Raw genomic sequence first — 19,253 nt, forward strand, 5'->3', positions numbered from 1 at the left:
GCACTTTGAAAAGGCAGCTACAAAGCATGCTCTGGCTGATGTTTAACAAGAAGCAAAGAAAGGGACATAAAAACAACCACCACCATCAAAGAGGGACGGGAGAACTCCTTTCACTGAAGAAACCCAAGATTTGATTTCGCTGCCTTGCATCTCCCTTTCTGCTAAGCACGCTCATTAGCACGGTGCTTTAGAGCCCGTGTCCCCCTCTGAGCATCCTGCTCCACCACGGACCTTGCTCCGGGTGGCTGGATGGACGGACACACGGCTATAGCAGCACATCTGCCCTAAGGGGCAGCTGCAGAGTCCAACGCCAAACCCCACTCTGTGCTGGGAGATCCCAGAAACATTACAGGGAATAATTCCGGTGTGAGACAACATTTGCATATTTGGCGGATATCATAGTTTTTTAATTGTTTCAATAAATACATAAACAAAATCTGTTCGCTCGTTGGGTTGTTTATCCCTCCTGGGCTCTGTGGACAAGAGGAACAGCAATCGCTCAGCTGCCAAACACATAGCTGTTGCTGGGGCTCCCTACGAGGGATTTGCCTACGAGCCAGGTCCAAATTTTCATCCACTACCCCTAAGAGGTTTGATCATTCTCTGTTGCAGTTTTACAGCCCAGCACCAAGTCCTCAAAAATGCAGCAGGACTGCACAAAGGATGGGAGCACAGAGAGAAAGTCAAACTCAGCATTACCATAGCAGGAATTATTAACAAAAGCCCTTGAAGAGGGAGGGCTGAAATGTCCCCTGGATTCTGGGCATGAAAGATCACCCACAGCTGGTGATGGATCAGAGACCAATGAGGTCTCTGCACCCTCCCAGAGCTGCTGGGTGACCTGTGTTTCAATTCTGACCTACCCTAGATATTCCCTAGGCAATTTCAACTCAACTTTTATGTTTTTCCTTCCCCCTTTCCCCTCTGCCCCTATTTCCCCATCACATCGCCCCATAATTCATCTCTCATTTGGTGCTCACACCCTTGGTGGCTGCCGCAAGGTTACGTCTCCATTTAGTCACCCCGTAGCCAAGTGAGACGTACCCGACTCTTCTAACCTGCTCTCATAAATCAAAGTGGGAGGCAGGGAGCAGGAAAAATCCCAGTAAGCAGGCTGGATGATGCTAAGTTGACAGATGCAGGGCAGGGGCTGGTGGCTGTCTCCATGTAAAGCATCCCTGCAGAGGCTGAGGCCAAAGGCTGCCTTTATCCCTGTGTTCAGCAATGCAAGCTGCTTCTCCACGACTTTCTCGAGACGACGGCACGTTGGGGTGATAAGAGGCCCAGGCCAGAACGCTGGGGACGTTATCTGCAGGGATGACGGTGTCTCTGTGATGTGCACAGTAATGAATTGCCCTCTCTGCAGAAATGAGTAAGTTGTGCCTGGTGATGCAATGATCAATTCACTCCATCACGTGAAGCCGTCCATCCATCACGGGCACCGGCTGCCAGCTGCTTTAGTGGCACTAACAGAGCAAGAGCCTCTGCAGCCAAATGCCCGGGGTCCCTGCTGATGAACGGCCCCAAAATGAGGCTTCCCCTGTCCCCTGACCTCCTGGCTGAGGGTCCCTCCAGCATCGAGCACCCAGAAATCACAGCCCATTCTTTTCCAGGAGACAGAAAAGAGGCACGAGGCTCAGCCACGGGCTTTGCCATGGCAAAGCTGTTCCCCCATTCCTGGCCCAGATTCCCTTTGCCTTTCTCATCCACTTTGCTTTTCATTCTTCCCCGCTCCCAGGGAGCCTCACGCCACCGTGCTCAGCACTGACTTGCAAAATCACAAGTGCCCAAATCACCGTAAAAAATCACTGTAAAAGCCCTGTAAGACTGAGGCAGGGGTGGTGTCACAAGGGCATGGCAAGGCTGAACCGAGGAAAGCCACAAGCACGGAGCAAACGCCCAGCTCCCATCCTCGACACGAGATGGGATGTGTGCAGGTGCAGAGCTGCAGAGCAGAGCTCTCTGCTGTCGAGAGAACTGGAAATAAAATAGCAAACAAATAAAGAAGAAAAAAAATCCAGTTGATTGTACTTTGGTAAAGAATTCAGAGAGCAAAGGCGCTCACTTGGGAGCAAAACGAAGATGAATCGACAGCGAGTTCAAGAGAATTCATTCTGCTGCTGAACACTTGTCTCTCCATCAGGACATCTCAAAGGCTTGTCAAGCGAAGGCAAGGCTTTTATTTGTTTCTATGGTTGCCATAACGATAGAGCTATATGTCATGTCAGGTGGCAGCTGAGGCTCGCGCCTCTGATTTATAGCCGTTCACCAGAAATTATCAACTTTCCTGCAGAGCGGGTGGCACAGTGAACAGGGACCACCAGGCGTTTGCCAGCGCCACGCTCTGCCCCCCGGGTTATCTCCCCTTTTGGTCCCCCCAGCTGCACCCCAAGGGATGCTTTTATTATTCCCCACAGGGATGCGTTTATTAGCCGCTACAGGGATGTTTTTATTACTTTTATCACCTCCTGTGGGGATGCTTGGAGCTGATGGTGGTGGGACCCAGACTTTGGGGGTGTGGGTCCTCCCCGTGAGCTGCCCATGGAGCAGAGCAGGGTACACTGCCACAATTACAGCGATTCCTGGTCCCACAGGACGAGCGGTACCTCCTAAAGGGCCAAAACCAAACAGCAAGGTGTCCAGGGAAGGCCAGCAGAAGGATTGAACACTTACTAGCAATTTACTTAAAGAAAAAAAAAAACAGACTACTGCATTCATCACCAGGTTAGGGGAGAAAAACAGATGAGAGTAAGGGATGGGAGCAACAGGGAGAGGAAAACTAAAGAGAAGTCTTGAAAACAAGTGAGACAAGGTGGGACTGGGAGGTACTTCTTGTCCTGGCAGGGGATGTGCTGCTGGGACAGTGCCTAACCTGGGACACAGCCCAACCTGGGACCCAGCCCAACCTCACACAAGCAAAGATGATCCCAGACGTGTGACTGACACGATCATCATGTGGAGGACCAGACTCCAGGGTCGACGAGAGGATGCTCAATGTGGTTACTGATGAATTATACATATTAGTTTCATTAACTCTAAGCAACCTCGTGCTTAATTTATGGCGCGCAGCCCTAAAATCTTCACCACTGAGTTCTGAATGCAAAGTCCTGTCCCCCCCAGCACATGTGACAGCATCCCCAGAGGGATGTTCGCTCCTTTGGCTCCTGTCTATAGGAAGTTTCTCTAATTACTTGGCTGCAGCCACGGGCGCAAGATTGGGCCCTTCGTTCCCACCTGCCAAAGCACCATGCACAGTTTGTTGCTCTGCTCGGCAGTGCAGCACACAGAGAACAGCATCCCACAGCATCCCTCCAGAAACACAGCGGGGAGTCAGCATTTCCTGGAGAGCTGCTGAAAGGCAGCGCCTCACCCATCCCTGCCGCAGTCTCAGACGTCTTCATAAAAACACGAGGCAACATTTGAACCTTTAACCCTCAGAGTAGTAAAGACTTCATCACTTGTTTTCTCCAAACCAGGCTTTCTGCAATTTCCCTCCATTAAACTCTTCAAGACAAGTGACCCCGGAGGCAAAAGGTGTCAGACTAATGAAAGGTCTGGAGGAATGCAGCACGCTCCTTATTAAAGACACAGAAGACATAGTTCTGAGCTACCATCACAGCATCGCAGGACAGCACGCAGGGCACTCCAGGTGCTGAGACGCGGCTGTGTCGCAGCTGGTGTGATACAGCCCAGGATCTGCCCCTTGGCACAGGGACGTGACAGCATCACAGCCCCCGCGCTGCATGACCAGCTGCAGGAGCTGCCAGCATGGAGGGACAGTAGTGTCACCGCAGTCCCCCCTCCCCAGGGACAGGTCCCTGTGCAGCCGGATGGCTGCGTTTGAACACCTACACGTTGGACAGCACGTGTTCACCTCCCGTGGTAGGTCTGACGTTACAGGTCATCATCTGGACATGTGAACCACCCAAACTGCTGTGCTACTGCTCCCTTGAGAAGCTACCAACACTTGTCTCAGCCCAGAGGGACAAAGTGAAGAGGCTCCAAGATAAACAGCTCTAAAAGCACTTTTCTCCTTGCGTGAAAGCACCCAAGAACCTCAGAGGAGTTTCTTGGAGACAGGCAGCAATGCCTGTGAGCACCTGACACAGCAACGTCCCTGCTCACGCAGTGCAGTGGACCCGGACAGCCCCAGCGTTAGCTCCATTACAACCATCACACTCCGCTCAGGTGGCATCATCTTGGTTTCCACTCACCCCAGGGTGCTCAGGACCCTGCAGCCCAATGCCCGTTTGAGAAATGTTTAAGTTCCAATGCAGAAATCGCTTTTTGGTTTTCACTGTATCTGTGAAACCCTCCATAATTCAACATCAAATATTTATCATTACGTTTATTAAAGTTTTAATAATTTAGCAACTCTTGTACATAAGATCCAAGTGCCATGAACTCGCCTCCCTTATTCTACCTGGGTCACTCCAATATTTATACCTGAAATTCTCACTTCGGGTTTCATTTACGAGGGGAGCAGGCAACAATCTGCCAGTAACCCACATCCTCCTGCCTGGCATTCATCCATCCCGAGACTCCTGAATGAGGACCAGTGCCTGGAGACAATCACTGCATGGGAGCAGAAAACAAGCTCCCTAGCCTCTGCTTTCACTAAGGTACTTTGAACAAAGATGCGAAGAGGCAAGAAATAATGTTCTCCTGGCATCTTGGCTTGGAAAATGTTAACGTACAACAAGGCGACCCTTCGCAAATGAAAAGCAGTACTCTTCTGCAGACAGGAAAAACAATGCCCCTAAGAGAGCCAAATTGTGATAGATATGTACCATCAGTCTCTTTTTGCAGGAAAAGGAACAAGCTCTAATTAGCCACAAAAACACACTTGGAAGTGAGGACTCTTGGATGCCAGTCCTGGCTCTGCCATAGGTTTTGCAGGCATAGTGAATAAAAGGAAAGAAAAAAACGTCTAATTGTATAATAACTGGACAAGCAACATGGCCTTTCACGAGGGTCTGACCTCAACCCTTCATGAACACCAAGGCAAACTATCAAGGGCCGGGTGGATGTGATATACACACGAGTTTCTGAAAGATAACAGCACCACCATACTGGTAAATACATCAATTTAAGCTATGCAATCTAACATTACATTTAAGCCACTTTAAAACTGCCTTATCAAAGTTTTGTAATGATTTACCAGACCGGACTGGCCAGATTTGGAGCTATAGACACAGGCCTGGCCTAGACTTATCAGGACCAAAAGAACCTGGAAAGCTATCCCATCAGATTTCTTATTAGAAGAAAACAAATCAAACTTATTATCATAGAAATCACTGCATCCTCAACAACAATTTAAAGAGCAGCGTAGTCACTCAAGCATGAGAAAAACAAGAAATTTGCTTCCTACCTGACATCTGCAGGATCTTCTGTCACCAGAACATCTGTTTTGCAGCTGGCAAGAGGATTGATGGAAAGCTCCACGGGGGGTACCACGAAGCTCTTACTGACAGGCAGCCACAGGCCTTGACCCAAACTGTAGGTGGACCTGAAATAAGGACAAACATGTCACACAGGAACAGAGTGTCCACAGCGAATGGTGGCCTTCTACTGCATCTGACCACCTGGGCATCAAGGCAGCGGTGGCACCATGGGGTTAGTCATTTAGTCTTGTCCTAAAATACAAATGAGAGAAGAATAGCTAGACATGTGACAAGGAGAACATGGGGATGGTCAAGTTGTTCTTTGTAGTCCAGAGAGACCTTCTGTGTGTGCATCGTCCTCCCTTTTGCTGAGCCATGTCTGGGCAAGGGGACAAGAGGGAAACCCTTCCCCATCTGCAGAATACAGACAAATCTTTCAGGTTATGGTTGGACTCAATGATCTTAATGGTCTCTTCCAACCAAAATGATTCTGTGGTTCTAAAAGCAAATAATAAGCATGTCCCCCAGCCCGCACAACAAGATGGAGCTGGGAGTGACCAAGATGTAGCATCTGCTGGGAGGTCCTCACCAGCTCTCCTCTCCCGAAAGTCCAAGCTGGACACTCCTTTGACTCACCTGAGTATCTTCTCCGGCGCCTGCTCTCCTGTGACCAAGTCGTATCCCCGCTCCAGTGTTGTGTAGGGCCACGGCCTGGGAGGCAGAGAAGGAAAGAGCAGCTGTGGCACATCACCCAGCAGGGAACACAGCCCAGCCCTGGGGCTTTGGTGCTGGCAATGGCCCACGGGGAGAAGATCTGGGCTCCTCACTAATGCGGGCGCCAGGACAGAGCGAGAGCAGCATCATATCACCACTCACCCTTCACTGTGTCCCCAGTCACTGCGCACACACAGGTGGCGATGGACGGGGTCCGGGGCGTAGCCTTCGTGGCAGCTGCACTCTCCTGGAAGAGAAGAGGGGAAAGTGAGACCTTTCTGCCCCCAACACACATCAGCAACCGCAGCATCAGGCCCTCCTCCACTGCTGTCCATCTCTGTCGGCTCACAGCCATTCCTGGTCCCTGCCGTGGATCTAGAGCACTTCAGACTCTTTTGAAACCTGCAGGAGATGCAGAGAAGACAGGGAAAGCTGCAAGAAACTCGCAGGTCTTCTGGAGGGGGTTAAGTGATGTAGTTCACACTGCAGCTGGGGATGGGATTTCATGATGCAGAAGGTCTGTCCTTAACTTGTGATCCTATGCAGCCCTGCAGCTTCACCAGCTCAGCAAACCTTCACCTGAAGGCCTCCAAGAACAGTTCGGGGGCCAGCAGTTCTCTCCTTACCAGGGTTCGTCATCTCGCTTGAGGAGAGCCAGCATCCACCCCCACACACCTGCTGAGCGAGGGGACGCTCCCGACCCATCCTGGCCATGTCCCCTGCCCACCTCTGCTCCTGCCACGTTGCACAGTGATGGGACGGCAGAGTCTCCACAGCCCAAACTCCCGCAGAAGGATGCAGAAGGCCCCAACCTCCATCCTCTACAGGCAGCATGTCCCCATCCCACAGCCAAGGGGGTCTCATCCCCACTCCCCTTCACCTTCTGGGTACAGGCTCACCCTGTTACAGCCTTTTGACAGCAGGAGAAGACATTTCCAGCACCAGAAACCCAGCTGTGCTTGGCCCAAATTGATTCTGTGTTTGCTAGAAATACATAACCCGGAGCAAGAAACAGCAAAATCAGAAGATTAATTGGATTTGCGGGTGGAGTTTCTGTTATGAGCTCCTGACGATGCTTTTCCTCCCCCTCTTCCCTCCCCATTGGTGCAGCAGGTTGAGCTGTAAACACCAGTAAAAATAGGGACCTGGAGAAGATGCTGGGAGGGACCCATCATGGCATTAATGCAGACTGACAGGTACCTGCGTGCTCATCTGGATCCTAAGCAAGTTCTTAAAATGCCTTGCGGGGATTACAGTAAAGAGCTTTATTGTCAGGACAGAGCAAGACAGTGGTTCAACTGTTGAGATTTTGAGGAAGGAAAGGGGGAGGCAGCAAAAAAAGAAAAGAGCGGGGGGGGACGGGAAAAAAGAGACAGCTAATGATGTGCTAAAATGCAACAGCACCTTCATGAAATATTCACTGTCTTAAACACGTCTAATATTAAAGATTAAATGTCCTGGGATTTGTCCTAGCGACTTCGAAGCACTGATTTATGATCTGTCAAAAGCTGCTAACCTCATGATTCATAATGGAAGCGACAGGAACATTGCTGCTCCGAAGGGAAGGAGTTGGGAAGGAGACGGCGGCATTAGCCCCTGCTCCGGCTCAGTCGTGCCCGGGGGCTGGGGCGGTCTCACTGCAAGAAAATGCGGGTCCTAATGGCTCCATCAGTGATTTTAAAAAAAGAAAAGTTATTTTTTCCTTGGGTGCTTAGTACGCAAGTTTCCCCAAGCTGCGCCGCGGATCATTAATTCCTGCCGCTTATTACATAACAAATATGTGCTCTGCAAATGAGAGACATCTCAAAGTGCTTGCGAAGCAGAGCTGGGAGTCTTGGGGCACCGGCTCACACTCTGCTTCTGCCACAGAAATTAGAGCAAGTAGGGAAAAACCACCTACAGAGGTTGGTGTTAAACAGCCCAAACGCCTCCCTCCTTATCGATGGCTGGAGGTGCCTGGACGGTGAACTCCTCTCCCGTGGCACAGGAGGGTTTGTTTTGTCCGCTGGTTTGTTTACTGCTCCATCAGTTTGGCGTCAGGAGGAGAAACTCTATCAACCTGCAGAAATATTGATTTTATCGACTCCAATCCTGGAGTTTCAACAGCTACAGGCGGCGCTGGAGGCTTTACTGGGAGGTTTATTGGGAGGTTTATTTCAATAAGTGAGAGGACAAACGGTAGCACCAGCTGGGGAGGAGATCTGGGATGGCAGAGAGATGGGACAGTGTGAAAGCCACCGAGGGTACCGGGGCTGTGGGTACCTGCCCCTCACCAGGACCACTCAGGACCAGCTTTTCCCAGGGAGATCTGCACACGTTTGGCAGAGTTTTAGAAATGGGATGGGAGGCTCCAGCATTGCAGTCTGCTGGGGGAACGGGGGCTCCATCTCCTCAGGCCAGATGCTTTAGGATCTATTTCTGTATCTAGAACCACAAACAGGCAATTTGTGGGGTTTCCAAAAAAACCTCACCAGAACCTGCTGTTCTCCTTCAGGTTTTCATGAGTTTTTGCTCTCTCCTCATCAGCATCCAACCTTTTTCTTTGTCCCCCCACCCCTTATTTTCTGTCTGTCCCCATTCTCCCCAGGTGCGATGCTGAGCCAGCCCCAGCCTAATCAAAGACTAATCACAGACCAACAAACACCCAGCAAAGTCCCTGGAGCGGCAGGAATAGGGCTTCCCATACCTCTAACTCCTCTTTAGGGTAAGTGCGTTTTCTAAACACACTGCTAAAATAAACCAAACCACCAAAAGCCAAAACAACAGCGCCTTTGTTCAGAGCTCCTAAAGCCCGCGTGCTTTGGAGAGGAGTGAGGTTATCCGCTCAGCATCACTCCGGCTAAGTTAGGATTCAACCTGAGCTTAAAGCCAAAGTCAACCAAAATAACCCAGTTTGACAAATAACCGCACCTGAAGCCGGATGCAATTTCCACGGGTCCTGCACATGTCCCCGTGCAGCGTTCGGCTGCTGTGGGAGGACAAATGAATCAGGATCTACAAACTGCTGGGACAAGCATCCTATTTCCACAGCCACCAGCCTGCACCCTGCCCACAGTTAAAACACAGGCGTGCGTGAGCCTTCCTCTTCCTTCGGATTCATAACCCACAAATCGGGTCAGATAATCCATGGCAAATTTTGAGCTATTATAGCAAAACAAAGGATTGCTGCTGACTCAGTTTTAGCAAGAGCAGATGCCAGTGCTCAGCTCTGGAGATCCCAAGTTATATGTTCAGCATGTTATTTAACAAAACACCTCTGCCACTGCAGAGAAAAGATGCATAAAACAAGAAATGCCACATCGTAGCTATAGCAAGAAGCTAAGAAAACATATATATTATTCACATGACACACGCAGCTACATGGAAGAGCAAGGGGAGCACTGAGGCCATGGGAACGCAGCAGCCCCCCAGCACTGCTCTCCATCCTGCCCTGCTCCCCTCTCCCCACTTACACAAAATCTCATCGCAGACCTCGCTGCCTTGGCTAATTACAGGTGACAGGGATTCTCTGTGCCAATTTCTGCTTGAGGAGAGTGAACAGGATACATCCCTGGACACTGCAGTCACATCTTGTCTGCAACTTCCCTCCTGCTGTGCCTCATCCCCATGGATGCTGGCGGCAGAGGCTGCTGTCAGCTCAGCCCCAAGTGTCATAGCAAGGTGACAAGCTGCTGTGGGGTGGGAGTGGGAGCCCAGCCCACGGCACCCGGAGAAGCGCCCATGCAGCTTGAGCTCCCTTTGGTCCCACGACACTGCAGACATCGCTCCTGCCCTCGGCTGGGAAGGTGAGAAGGAGCCTGACCTGGAGGAACAAGGCAAACTAAGGACACATCAACTCGGTTTCCATATGCAGACCTGAGCTTCCTCTGCTCGTTTCTGAGCATGAGGCTCCTTGCAATGCCTGTGCTTCACACTGGCTTTAGTCCTGGAGCTGCAGAAGGGCAGGGCTGGAGCAGCCTGCAACCATCATTAGCATCCTCAGCACTCATGGCTTTTGGCTCAGGCTTGGTACATGCTGAGGGTCGCCCATGCCTGAAGGAAACAAATCTAACATGAGCCACATCCGAGCTCATCCCCTCCAGTGGCACAGGCATGGTGCAAAGGCAACTGCGTAGAGGAAAACAGCCCTCCAGCTCCTGCTGCATCTCAACCAGCACAGCTAGGGGCTTTAGCTCTATTTTTTAGATATTAACTGGAAGTTGCAGAACTATTCTTCCATTTCGCTCATCGCACCATCTTGCTGTTCCTCCTGAAAGGGGAAACAGGGTCTTGTGCTGCACCTGCATCACCCCTGGCTGTCCCTGCGCTCTGCCCGGGAGCAGCAAGGCAGAGCTGTACCCCAGTGCACCAGCGTAACCCATCAGCATCATTAGGGTGCGAGGTGATCTGCAGTGATAATGCTGCAAGATCCCCCATATCGACCCACCAAGTGGAGGGTCCCAGAGTCCCTGTGCTCCTGGGAAAGCTGCTCTTTGCTGTCACTCCCATTTTAATGTAAGGAGTCGGAGGGGCTTGGGCAGCGATGGAGCCAACCTGTGGCACATCAACCTTCTCCTGGTACTGCCAGTGTCCATGATTCCCAGCCCCAGGGCAGCACCTCCATCCCTGGTCCCGGAAGGATGCCCTGCTGTGCCAGGCTCCAAAGGCACCATCCTGGGGACAAGCTGTGACCCCAGCTGGGGTAGCAGCCTGTTCCCAGAGGCTTCACAGCTACAAACATATGTCATTCGACCTGTGTGAGCATTGCACGTACACACACCCACCTCAGGGCTGCCTCTCCCACCCAAAGTGATGCACAGCCTGGCCCCAGCTTTTTGGGTCCCCTCCTCTCTGGACACACACACAACCCCAGAGGACACGCCAGCTCCAGCAAAGCACCCTCAGTGCCCCGCAGAACCCCCATATCCAGCCGCGGGGCCAGTACCAGCACAGCTGTCACCCCAACGCTGCCCCTCGCTTCTCCTCCTTCCACCCACCGCTGCACAGGAGGAGAAAAGCTCAGCTGAAGGAGGTGGGCGCTGGGTGGAAAACAGAGGCCAAGCATTTTTCGGCAAACAGAGGTGGCCGTTGAGCGCAGTGGCTGCCTGCCCCGCCGGCCCTGACTGCACCAGTGTTTGCTGCGGCACAAAGCCCCTCTCTTCTGGGCCAGCACAGAGACATCTCCAGGGTTACCAGCCTGCTCCGAGGCGGGAGGGCTGGAGGGTCCCCCCCACCTCCTTCCCTGCTGCAGGGATGCAAAGCCTTCACCCCCATCAGCAGCTCCAGCTGCATTCCCTGAACCCCCTCGCCAGGAGCAAAAGCATCGAGATCTCGCCCAGGAGCAGCCCGAGGCCGCGGCTGCTCCAGCCACGGCAGCAGCAATGCTGGTTTCTGGTGAAGCTCTGCAAAAACCTTTTCTTGCCCTTGCTATCTTCTGTCTTTGGCCTTCAGGGATGGCACTTTCCAAACCTGATCGCTGCTTTGTCCTGACCAGAAATGCAATTTCAGTAAAAGCAGTCTTGAGGAATAAGACAGGGAAGGTGGCTCCTGCCCAGCTGACCTGGCACAGAGTACAGAGGGAAAACCTGGAGATAATTTGACATTCATCCCTTGTCTCCCTCCTCTGCAATCCCTCTCTTCACCCAGATACATCACGGCCCATAAGCACAAGCTTAGCTTCCAAGGACTGCGTCTGGGTTTACGCTCTGCATGGATTTTATTCTCATTATCGTCCGCTCAGCCGCTGAGGACGCTCTCCCTGGGCACACGTGTGCGGCTGACACAAAGCAGCAGCCAGACACCCCGAGGGTGGACCGAGGGTGGTCCACCATGGCATGGCCGTCATCTGCTGGAGTGACCACCGTCCCAGAGCTGACCACGGAGGGTGACAAGCCGCCTCCTGCAGCGCTGGTGGGAGAGGTCACGTTGGTGAGACGGCCCCAGAAGTGGCTCTGCACCGCAAAACTCATTTCTCCTCCCTGCTCTCCGTGGTCTTTCGACAAGCACAGAAATGCCATTACAAGAACATTAGCAGCTGCAGGATTAAACACTCTAATGGCAGAAAATGAGAGTGTAAAGACAGCACAGATAACCTTAACTCAGCCCCCTCCAAGGCATGCATTTTGATTGCTGTTTATGTATAACACTTCAGCCCGAAGCTAAATTAGCTTGGGAGTTAACTGCCTCCTGCCCTGCTTGGTGCACGAGGCAAGCTGTGCCGCCACACGAAAAGAAATCGTATATTACATGGTTTTTGACCAAGTTATTAAACTACATACCTTAGAGAGACAGAACCTCATCTTATAAAAGTCTAAGTCAATAAAGACACTATGATCCTCCAACAGCGAAAATAGCAGAAGTGCACCAGAACAAACAAATACTACTTGATGTGCACAAAAACTGCATGATATTAAATTGAACTATCAGAGAAAACGGCTGTTTTCATAAACAAAAATACACCCTCACCAAGGTTGGTCATCTCCGGATTTACATGCTCAGCTCTGCAATCTCCAAATCCCCTTAACAGGTTGCCGTTAAAAAATGACTCTGTTTAAAAATGACTTTCATCTGTCTCCTGCCCACAAGGCCCCTGTCCTACCCGGACAGGAACACCATCTGCGGCTCCGGTGACAAACTAGCCCATTTGGAAGATGATGGAAACCTTTTTTTTTCCCTCCTGCCAATTTCCAGAAAAGATCCTTCGCCACCACATCTCATTTGGCCCTTACAAGGTGTACCAAATGTTTTGGGGGCTGCCATCAATTGTGGATGCAAAAGAAAGAATTTCTATGGAGAAGTGCCTGATTTATAGATAGGGGGGGAAAAAAATCCAATGCATTTGCACCTGCTAATCAAGGTAGCTATCCATCTCATTTATGCCACTGCTCCAGCAAGCCTGACAGCACAAAATCAGAGGCTGTTTTTTCCAGCATTTGGCCCTAAGGGACCGATTCTCCAGCATGTCTCTTAAGCGATGCCCGCAGAATGTGCAAGTGAATCAGTTTTGTGCATACAAAGCAGGTAATTGTGCTCACAAATCAGGATTTGCATATGCTGCCGAGAACGTATGCTCTCCCAAATGTTACCGGTGCTGGCAAAGGAGGACTGTGAAAAAGCAGCACTCCTGGATTTTACACAGAGGTTTCCCAGTGCGCGGTGTGAGCAGCGGTACTGGCAACATACTCCACATCTGTCCAAAATACAGAGAGCGAAGAGAGCTGATTGCAAGTCCCAGAAGATGATAAACCTTCCCCATCCTCGCTTCAAGCAGCACAGTCAGCACCTGCCAAGAGGATGGGGCGTTTCAGCTGAACCTCATCAGCCAGGACCACGTGCTGACCCAGCAAAACATCTGTCCCATCTGAGGTGGCAGCTGGGGCATGGCCACCATGTCACATCTGCAGGGGGAAGACCCACAGTGGCATCCATTTATTTCTGTATTTGCAGTCATGTCAGGCCAAGCAGCTTGCCCATTTCCAAGGCTGGGGGGGAAGGAAAAAGATGATATTTTGCTTGTGTGCAGATGTCGGTGCTCCCTCTGACAAGCTCTGATGAGCTGGTGCTTTGCAACGTGGGTTTGAAATTTGTCAGGGGGGCAGCAATCATTTAATTAAAGAGTGAGTCACACAGCAAAGGCACAAGGGAAGGCAAATTAAGGTCAGGCAAGCAAAATGTATTTTGCCATTTCCTAATGTTTCAGGGCCTCTGTTTTCAGTGTGGATTATTATTCATCCTGAAGTAGCACTTGGTGGCTGCAGTCATGAGTCAGCATGTTGTATGGACACATACATAAAACTCCAACCCAAAAGAAGTGCTGGGAAGGGGTAAGAGCTTGAGCCTCACCAGACAGAGCATATGTGACCTGTGGACACCTGTCCAACACCTCTGCATGGAGCCCATGGCACTGCCACCGAGGACAAGTCCTGCCCAGAAACCTTCTAGGCTTTCATCCTCCAGACAGGACAAACCTCAGTCCATCCTCCTCACAGATGCTTTGTCCAGCCCAAGAGGACAGAGGGCAGGGGAAACCCCCAGCACCCATCGCTTGGGATGCTCACAGAGCTGATAAAATCCCTGACCTGAAAAGGTTGAATTCTAGGCAGGATTTATGTCTCGTAGTAAAAGCAGCGACCTGCCTCTCTCACGGTGATAAAAATAAATCACCCTTAAAAATAGAATGACATTAATAAAAATAAACCTAAAAATACATGCAGTGCATCACGGAGTTATGGTCTGCTCCCAGCCTGGCATGAAAACTTCTCGCTAGCTAAAGGCTGGTCAACGGTGATGAAGGTAAGCAGTGCTTGGGGCTCCATACTGGGTGTTGAATTGGTACTTCCACAGGCCAAATTTTCAGTGGGTGGTTGCTCAGCCTTTGTAAAGTTTGGAGCTCCTAAGTGAGTTCTAGATTTAGGCTCTGAAAACCAGCAGCCCCGCCAGCAAGTCCTGCTCTACCCCTAAGGATCCAGCCAGCACAGACAGGAGAATGCTTTTGCTTTATCCACATGCAAACTACCAGACTGGTGAGAGGGGGAAGAAGCTGATCGACAGATTCTGGGAGAGGAACCTGAAGGTTCAGGTCAAGGCTGCTCTGCCCTCACCTCCCATCACTGGTAAACAGGGAGGATGGGAACAGGGACAGGAGCCACAGAGCAGCTGGCGAGGTTCAGATCCAGCGCAGTGGCGGAGCAGAGCACCTCCTGGGCTAATGAGCATCGCTCCCGTCCCTGCAAACCAGATCTGACACATCCTGCTCAAGTGTGGGGCAGCCAGCGAGAGCGACAAGCTGCTCTGGAGAGCTGGGGACACGCGGGGAGCAGCAGCTGGGCCAGCTCGGGAGAACAGCCGCTCCTCACAGCAGAGGCCGTGCGAGGATTAAACCAGCCCTGCTCCGTGCCAAGGACAGCGTGGGGCTGGAGCCACGAGGCTCTTCCAATGGGGAAGTCATGGTCTCTCTCCATATGATGTTTCTGCTGGAGGCAGAGGTTTTTCCCTTCTCCTGCCCTGAACAGCTGAATGCATCTTCCCTCTCCCGCAGAGGTGACTGCATGTCGCCAATGCCTGAAATGATCCTTCTGCTCTGCGACATCTGGATGAAAAGAGCCTCTTCCTGCATCGTCTCCATTTGCCAAGGTGGCTGCTGTCACCTCCCAGCCCTCCTTGGGACTGTAGGTGATGCCCAGGGCTCGTCTACGCGGGGAATTCATCCAGAGTAACTATTCTGCTGCAGCAATGCCTGCCTGTGCCTCCGTGCAGACAAGCCGTGAGAAACATGAGTACTAAAAAGAGAACATTGTCTTGACCAGGAAAATGGATTTATGAGACCAAGTTCAGTGTTTGCACCTCAGGTGAGCAGGGAGGGATGAGAACAGGGTCGCCCTCGCCAGCCCATGGTGTGTTCATGACTCTGGAGGATTTCTTCCTCTCGAGATGTTGCACACTCTGTGGCAGTGGGAGGCTTAGAAAAAGCCATGAGCCATACCTCTCCACACCCCCTGGCAAAACCCGCAACCAGCATCCCTGCTCACAGCCACAAATTTCATCCACAAACACACGGTGAAGGAACTCTGTGATTCTGTGAACTCCCATTGCTGAGAGGAGGGAAGGGGCTCACAAGAGCCAGAGACAGCCCGGGAACAGAACTTCTCTGCAAGGAGACGGGGCGCTTGCACATTCTTTTGAGGCAGAGCACACCAGGAGCAACAGACCGCTTGTCCCCATGCCACCAAGAGCATCCCACCTGTGGCAAGGCACCGGGGAGCAGGAGCAACACTCACCGCTGCAGAGGGCACGGCACACCCCACGTTACGAAAAACCAGCACAGCCCCCGAGCCACCTTCCCATGCAAGGCTGTGTCACCCCAGCAGCTGAGGAGATGTCACCTCCTGAGGGCCAGCTGTTGCCTGGGGTCACATATTTATATCCCTCCCACCTTCATTCACTGATTGCACGGTTGCTGTTTTCTGTGTTCCTGGCTCACTGTGGACGCCAGAATCCCCGTTTGTCACCCAGGAGCACATTGCCCAGAAGGAAAGGTGACACTTCTCCTTTGTTGGCCCCACATCAGAGTCCCAGCAGGGCTGGCTGCTGCTTCACAAGGGCAGCCTTTGTGTGCAAGCAGAACATGCTCAGCGAAAAGGTCATTAACCAAAGAGGAAAGATGAGAGAAATCACAACTTCCTAAGGAAAAGCTGCAGGAGAGATCCAACCTAGGTGACCATCAGGCAGAAGCACTAAAGGGAAATCTGGTGCTGAGCGGTGGAATGGTCAAAAAAGAAAAGGGATGGAGATGGAGCAAACTCATGAGTAGGATTTTCATACTAAACAGCAAAATAGCATAACTTAGAAGCAAATAAACTCCACATGCCTGCACCCGCCACACCAAATAACTGATAGGTCCATCATTTCAAATTGCCGTCCTTGTTCCCACCTTCTTTATACTTTCCTGATAAGGGTCACTACCATGCGACCTGGCTGGTACCTCTTGGTCCTCTGTGCCCAACACCAGGCTAACACAGAGGTGAGCTGAGCGGGCATCGAGGTACCCAGAGTCCAACCTTCTCCCTCGCATCTCCAAGGTCTTCACTCCTCCCCGGCCCCCCTTACCTGTCTCTTGGTCACACAGTTGTTCACAGGCATCAGTGGTCCTCTGTCCACAGAGGTCTCTCACCCAGGGGGACGTGGCATTGATCTGATAGTACAGGGACAGCTTGGCTGGATTAAGCCAGTCGGAGATGTCCAAGTAGCTTCCCTCACTCACAACAAAGCTGCTGCCTGGAGGGTGGGAAAAAAGCGTGTTAGAGGAGTTGTAGAACAGAAAAACACATGCATTTTGGCCCAATACCAGAACAATCTACTCTTCAGGAGCTGCTGCAATGCTGACATCAGCAAAACAATACCAAATTCACCAACACTTGGATCCAAAGAACTTAATTTGGCCATTCCTCTCCATATGAATGCACCCCAAGGAATGGTCCACCAGCTGGGACACTCCTCTGCCCAGACACTCCCCTACCCTGCTCAGCGTCACGAGATACTAGACATGATTCCCAGGTGTCTGCAGAAACATGGACCAATGTAATTATCCTGATCTGACAGCATCGCTTCCCCAGCTCACGCAGGTGGTGTCCACCAGAGCCGGTGTCCACCAGACACCGGCATGCCCGGCTCAGGGCACAGATGGGCAGTGGCACCATGGGCTGTTCCCACTTCAACGCTTTAGTTAAAGGTGAGCAAACTGGCCCAACACACAACTCCTCGTCTGAGCGGTGCCGTATCACTGACACTCCCTCGCACGCTCCCTCCAGAGAGTTAAAAGTGGATTCCTGCCAAAAATCTTTTCTTACAAAATCTTACGTTTCTTTATTTTGCGAAATGTATTTTTCCCCACTGGCATCTGGGAATATGCATCATCTAATTAGCCAAATAGATTTTCAGTTCAGCCCAATCATTTCCTTATCTAACATCTGAGGCCCAGCCTCGCTTGGGGGATTTTGCAGGCGCAGAGGTCCTCATTAACTCTGATCTTCAATTACATTGATTATAAGACTGCCTCCGTAACAGTGCTGCACAGATCAGAGGGGAGCCAGAAAACCTCTGCCATTAAGTGGTGTTTTGCAAAAGTTACCAGGGTAAAAGCCTCTAAAAACAGAGGAGAAGAAACCTTCAAAGAGGAGTGGGCAAGGGCAGCCCAGGAACTCACAGCCATCCTTCCACTGAGCTCTAGGACTTGCAAACACGAGCAAAATCCACAACCACTATGTGAAGATTCAAGTCCTTCTTAGTGATCACCCAAGGATAACAAGTATATAGCTCCAGGGTGTTTTTTCATTAAACTTTAGGGTTTATCACTTAGCAAAGGACTGGGACATTATTTTTCTAAGCACTTCGTAAGATCTTAGCTCAAGGAAAGCCAAGCGACTAAAAAAAGCAGGACAAAAAAAAGCCATAGAAGCAACCACCCCACATGAACCTGCTTGAACACAAACTCCTCATTTCCTTTTGAAGAGAATCGCTGATGCTTCAGCAAGAAGGAGCCCTTCTAAACCTCATCCCGTGCCACGTTATCCATGCAGAAGATACAAAAAGCAAAGCTTGAAGTGAAGCACCCCAGCGAGTGACCCCAGTCTCAGCATCCTGAGATCTCAGCACCATCCAAATCTGTGCCCTAATTTCACATGAATTCCAATCTCCTACACTTACGCTGTTTATATACCGTAAACATATTCACAGACACATGTCTACACTCAAAGCCAATGGAGGTTGCCAAGCTACTGACCGTTCCTGTAAATGAAAATTAGACACCCAGGATGCAGCAGCTGTGGACACACAATGAGGCAGAAGCCTGCACCACAACGGCTCCGGGACACGGCTCCATCAGACCCACAGCAGCAGCAAATTGCTGGGTAAACTCCACCACACCGGTGGAAATCATTGAAACGCTAAGCACAAAGAAGTACCTGATTTTATTTTCTTTCTAATTACCATTCCTTTCCATGAATACCTGAAGATAGCTTTAAATACCAGTAATAAATATTGCTGGTTTATTTTAACAAACAGAAATGCATCATGAACCCATTGGGAGTATTTTACTATTTACTACTACACGTCTATGTAGTAACCTGTCAATCTTGCTTTCTTCCTTATCTTTGTATTTCCCTAATAAAGAGTGAGGCTTGGGAGACATGCAAGCACATTTTGAGGCTCAGCTACAGACAAGTCCCTCTGCACCCAAAGTCTGAAGAGCAAAACCACCAGCTCTCGATTAAACCCCAACTTAATGAACCCCACTTCTAGTTAAAATACAGCCAGCCTGACAGTAACGGAAGCATATCAGACATAAAATAGTCTTATATCATTGGTATTCATAAAGATGAAGGTGACTTGAGCTGGCAGAGCATCTTGCCCCAGAAGCTGCTACATGGAGGCAACCCATGGGTGGGGTGGACAATGAAGAAGTGACCCCTGGAGCTCCCCATCAGTCCCATGTGCTGAAGCACATTCATGGCCTTGCTGTCAAGTTTTTATCCTTAAATAACCCAGCCCATTTGCTGCTGAAAGTATAAAAACCCCAAAACTATCTATTTATGGAAGTACCTCCTAAATCAAGACCAACATGTGACACCTGGCCAGGAGGCAACAGCTTCTCTTTCAGTAGAAGTTTGGTATCCAGGTAAA

At 50.8% G+C, this 19,253-nt stretch overlaps 1 protein-coding gene across 1 annotated transcript in view; it reads right to left on the minus strand.

Moving 5' to 3' along the window:
- The window catches only part of ASTN2 (astrotactin 2), a gene marked incomplete at its 5' end in the record, with an annotated part of 312,614 nt that overhangs the window by 168,880 nt on the left and 124,481 nt on the right, over positions 1-19,253 (minus strand). The window contains 4 exons of the mRNA XM_082067996.1: positions 5,372-5,509; positions 6,021-6,095; positions 6,261-6,345; positions 16,683-16,850. Of these exons, the coding sequence (XP_081924122.1) occupies positions 5,372-5,509; positions 6,021-6,095; positions 6,261-6,345; positions 16,683-16,850 (466 nt within the window). The remainder of the gene's footprint in view (positions 1-5,371; positions 5,510-6,020; positions 6,096-6,260; positions 6,346-16,682; positions 16,851-19,253) is intronic.

The sequence above is a fragment of the Streptopelia decaocto genome (assembly GCF_964273445.1).
Source record: "Streptopelia decaocto genome assembly, chromosome: 17".
In the NCBI taxonomy this organism is placed as follows: Eukaryota; Metazoa; Chordata; class Aves; order Columbiformes; family Columbidae; genus Streptopelia; species Streptopelia decaocto.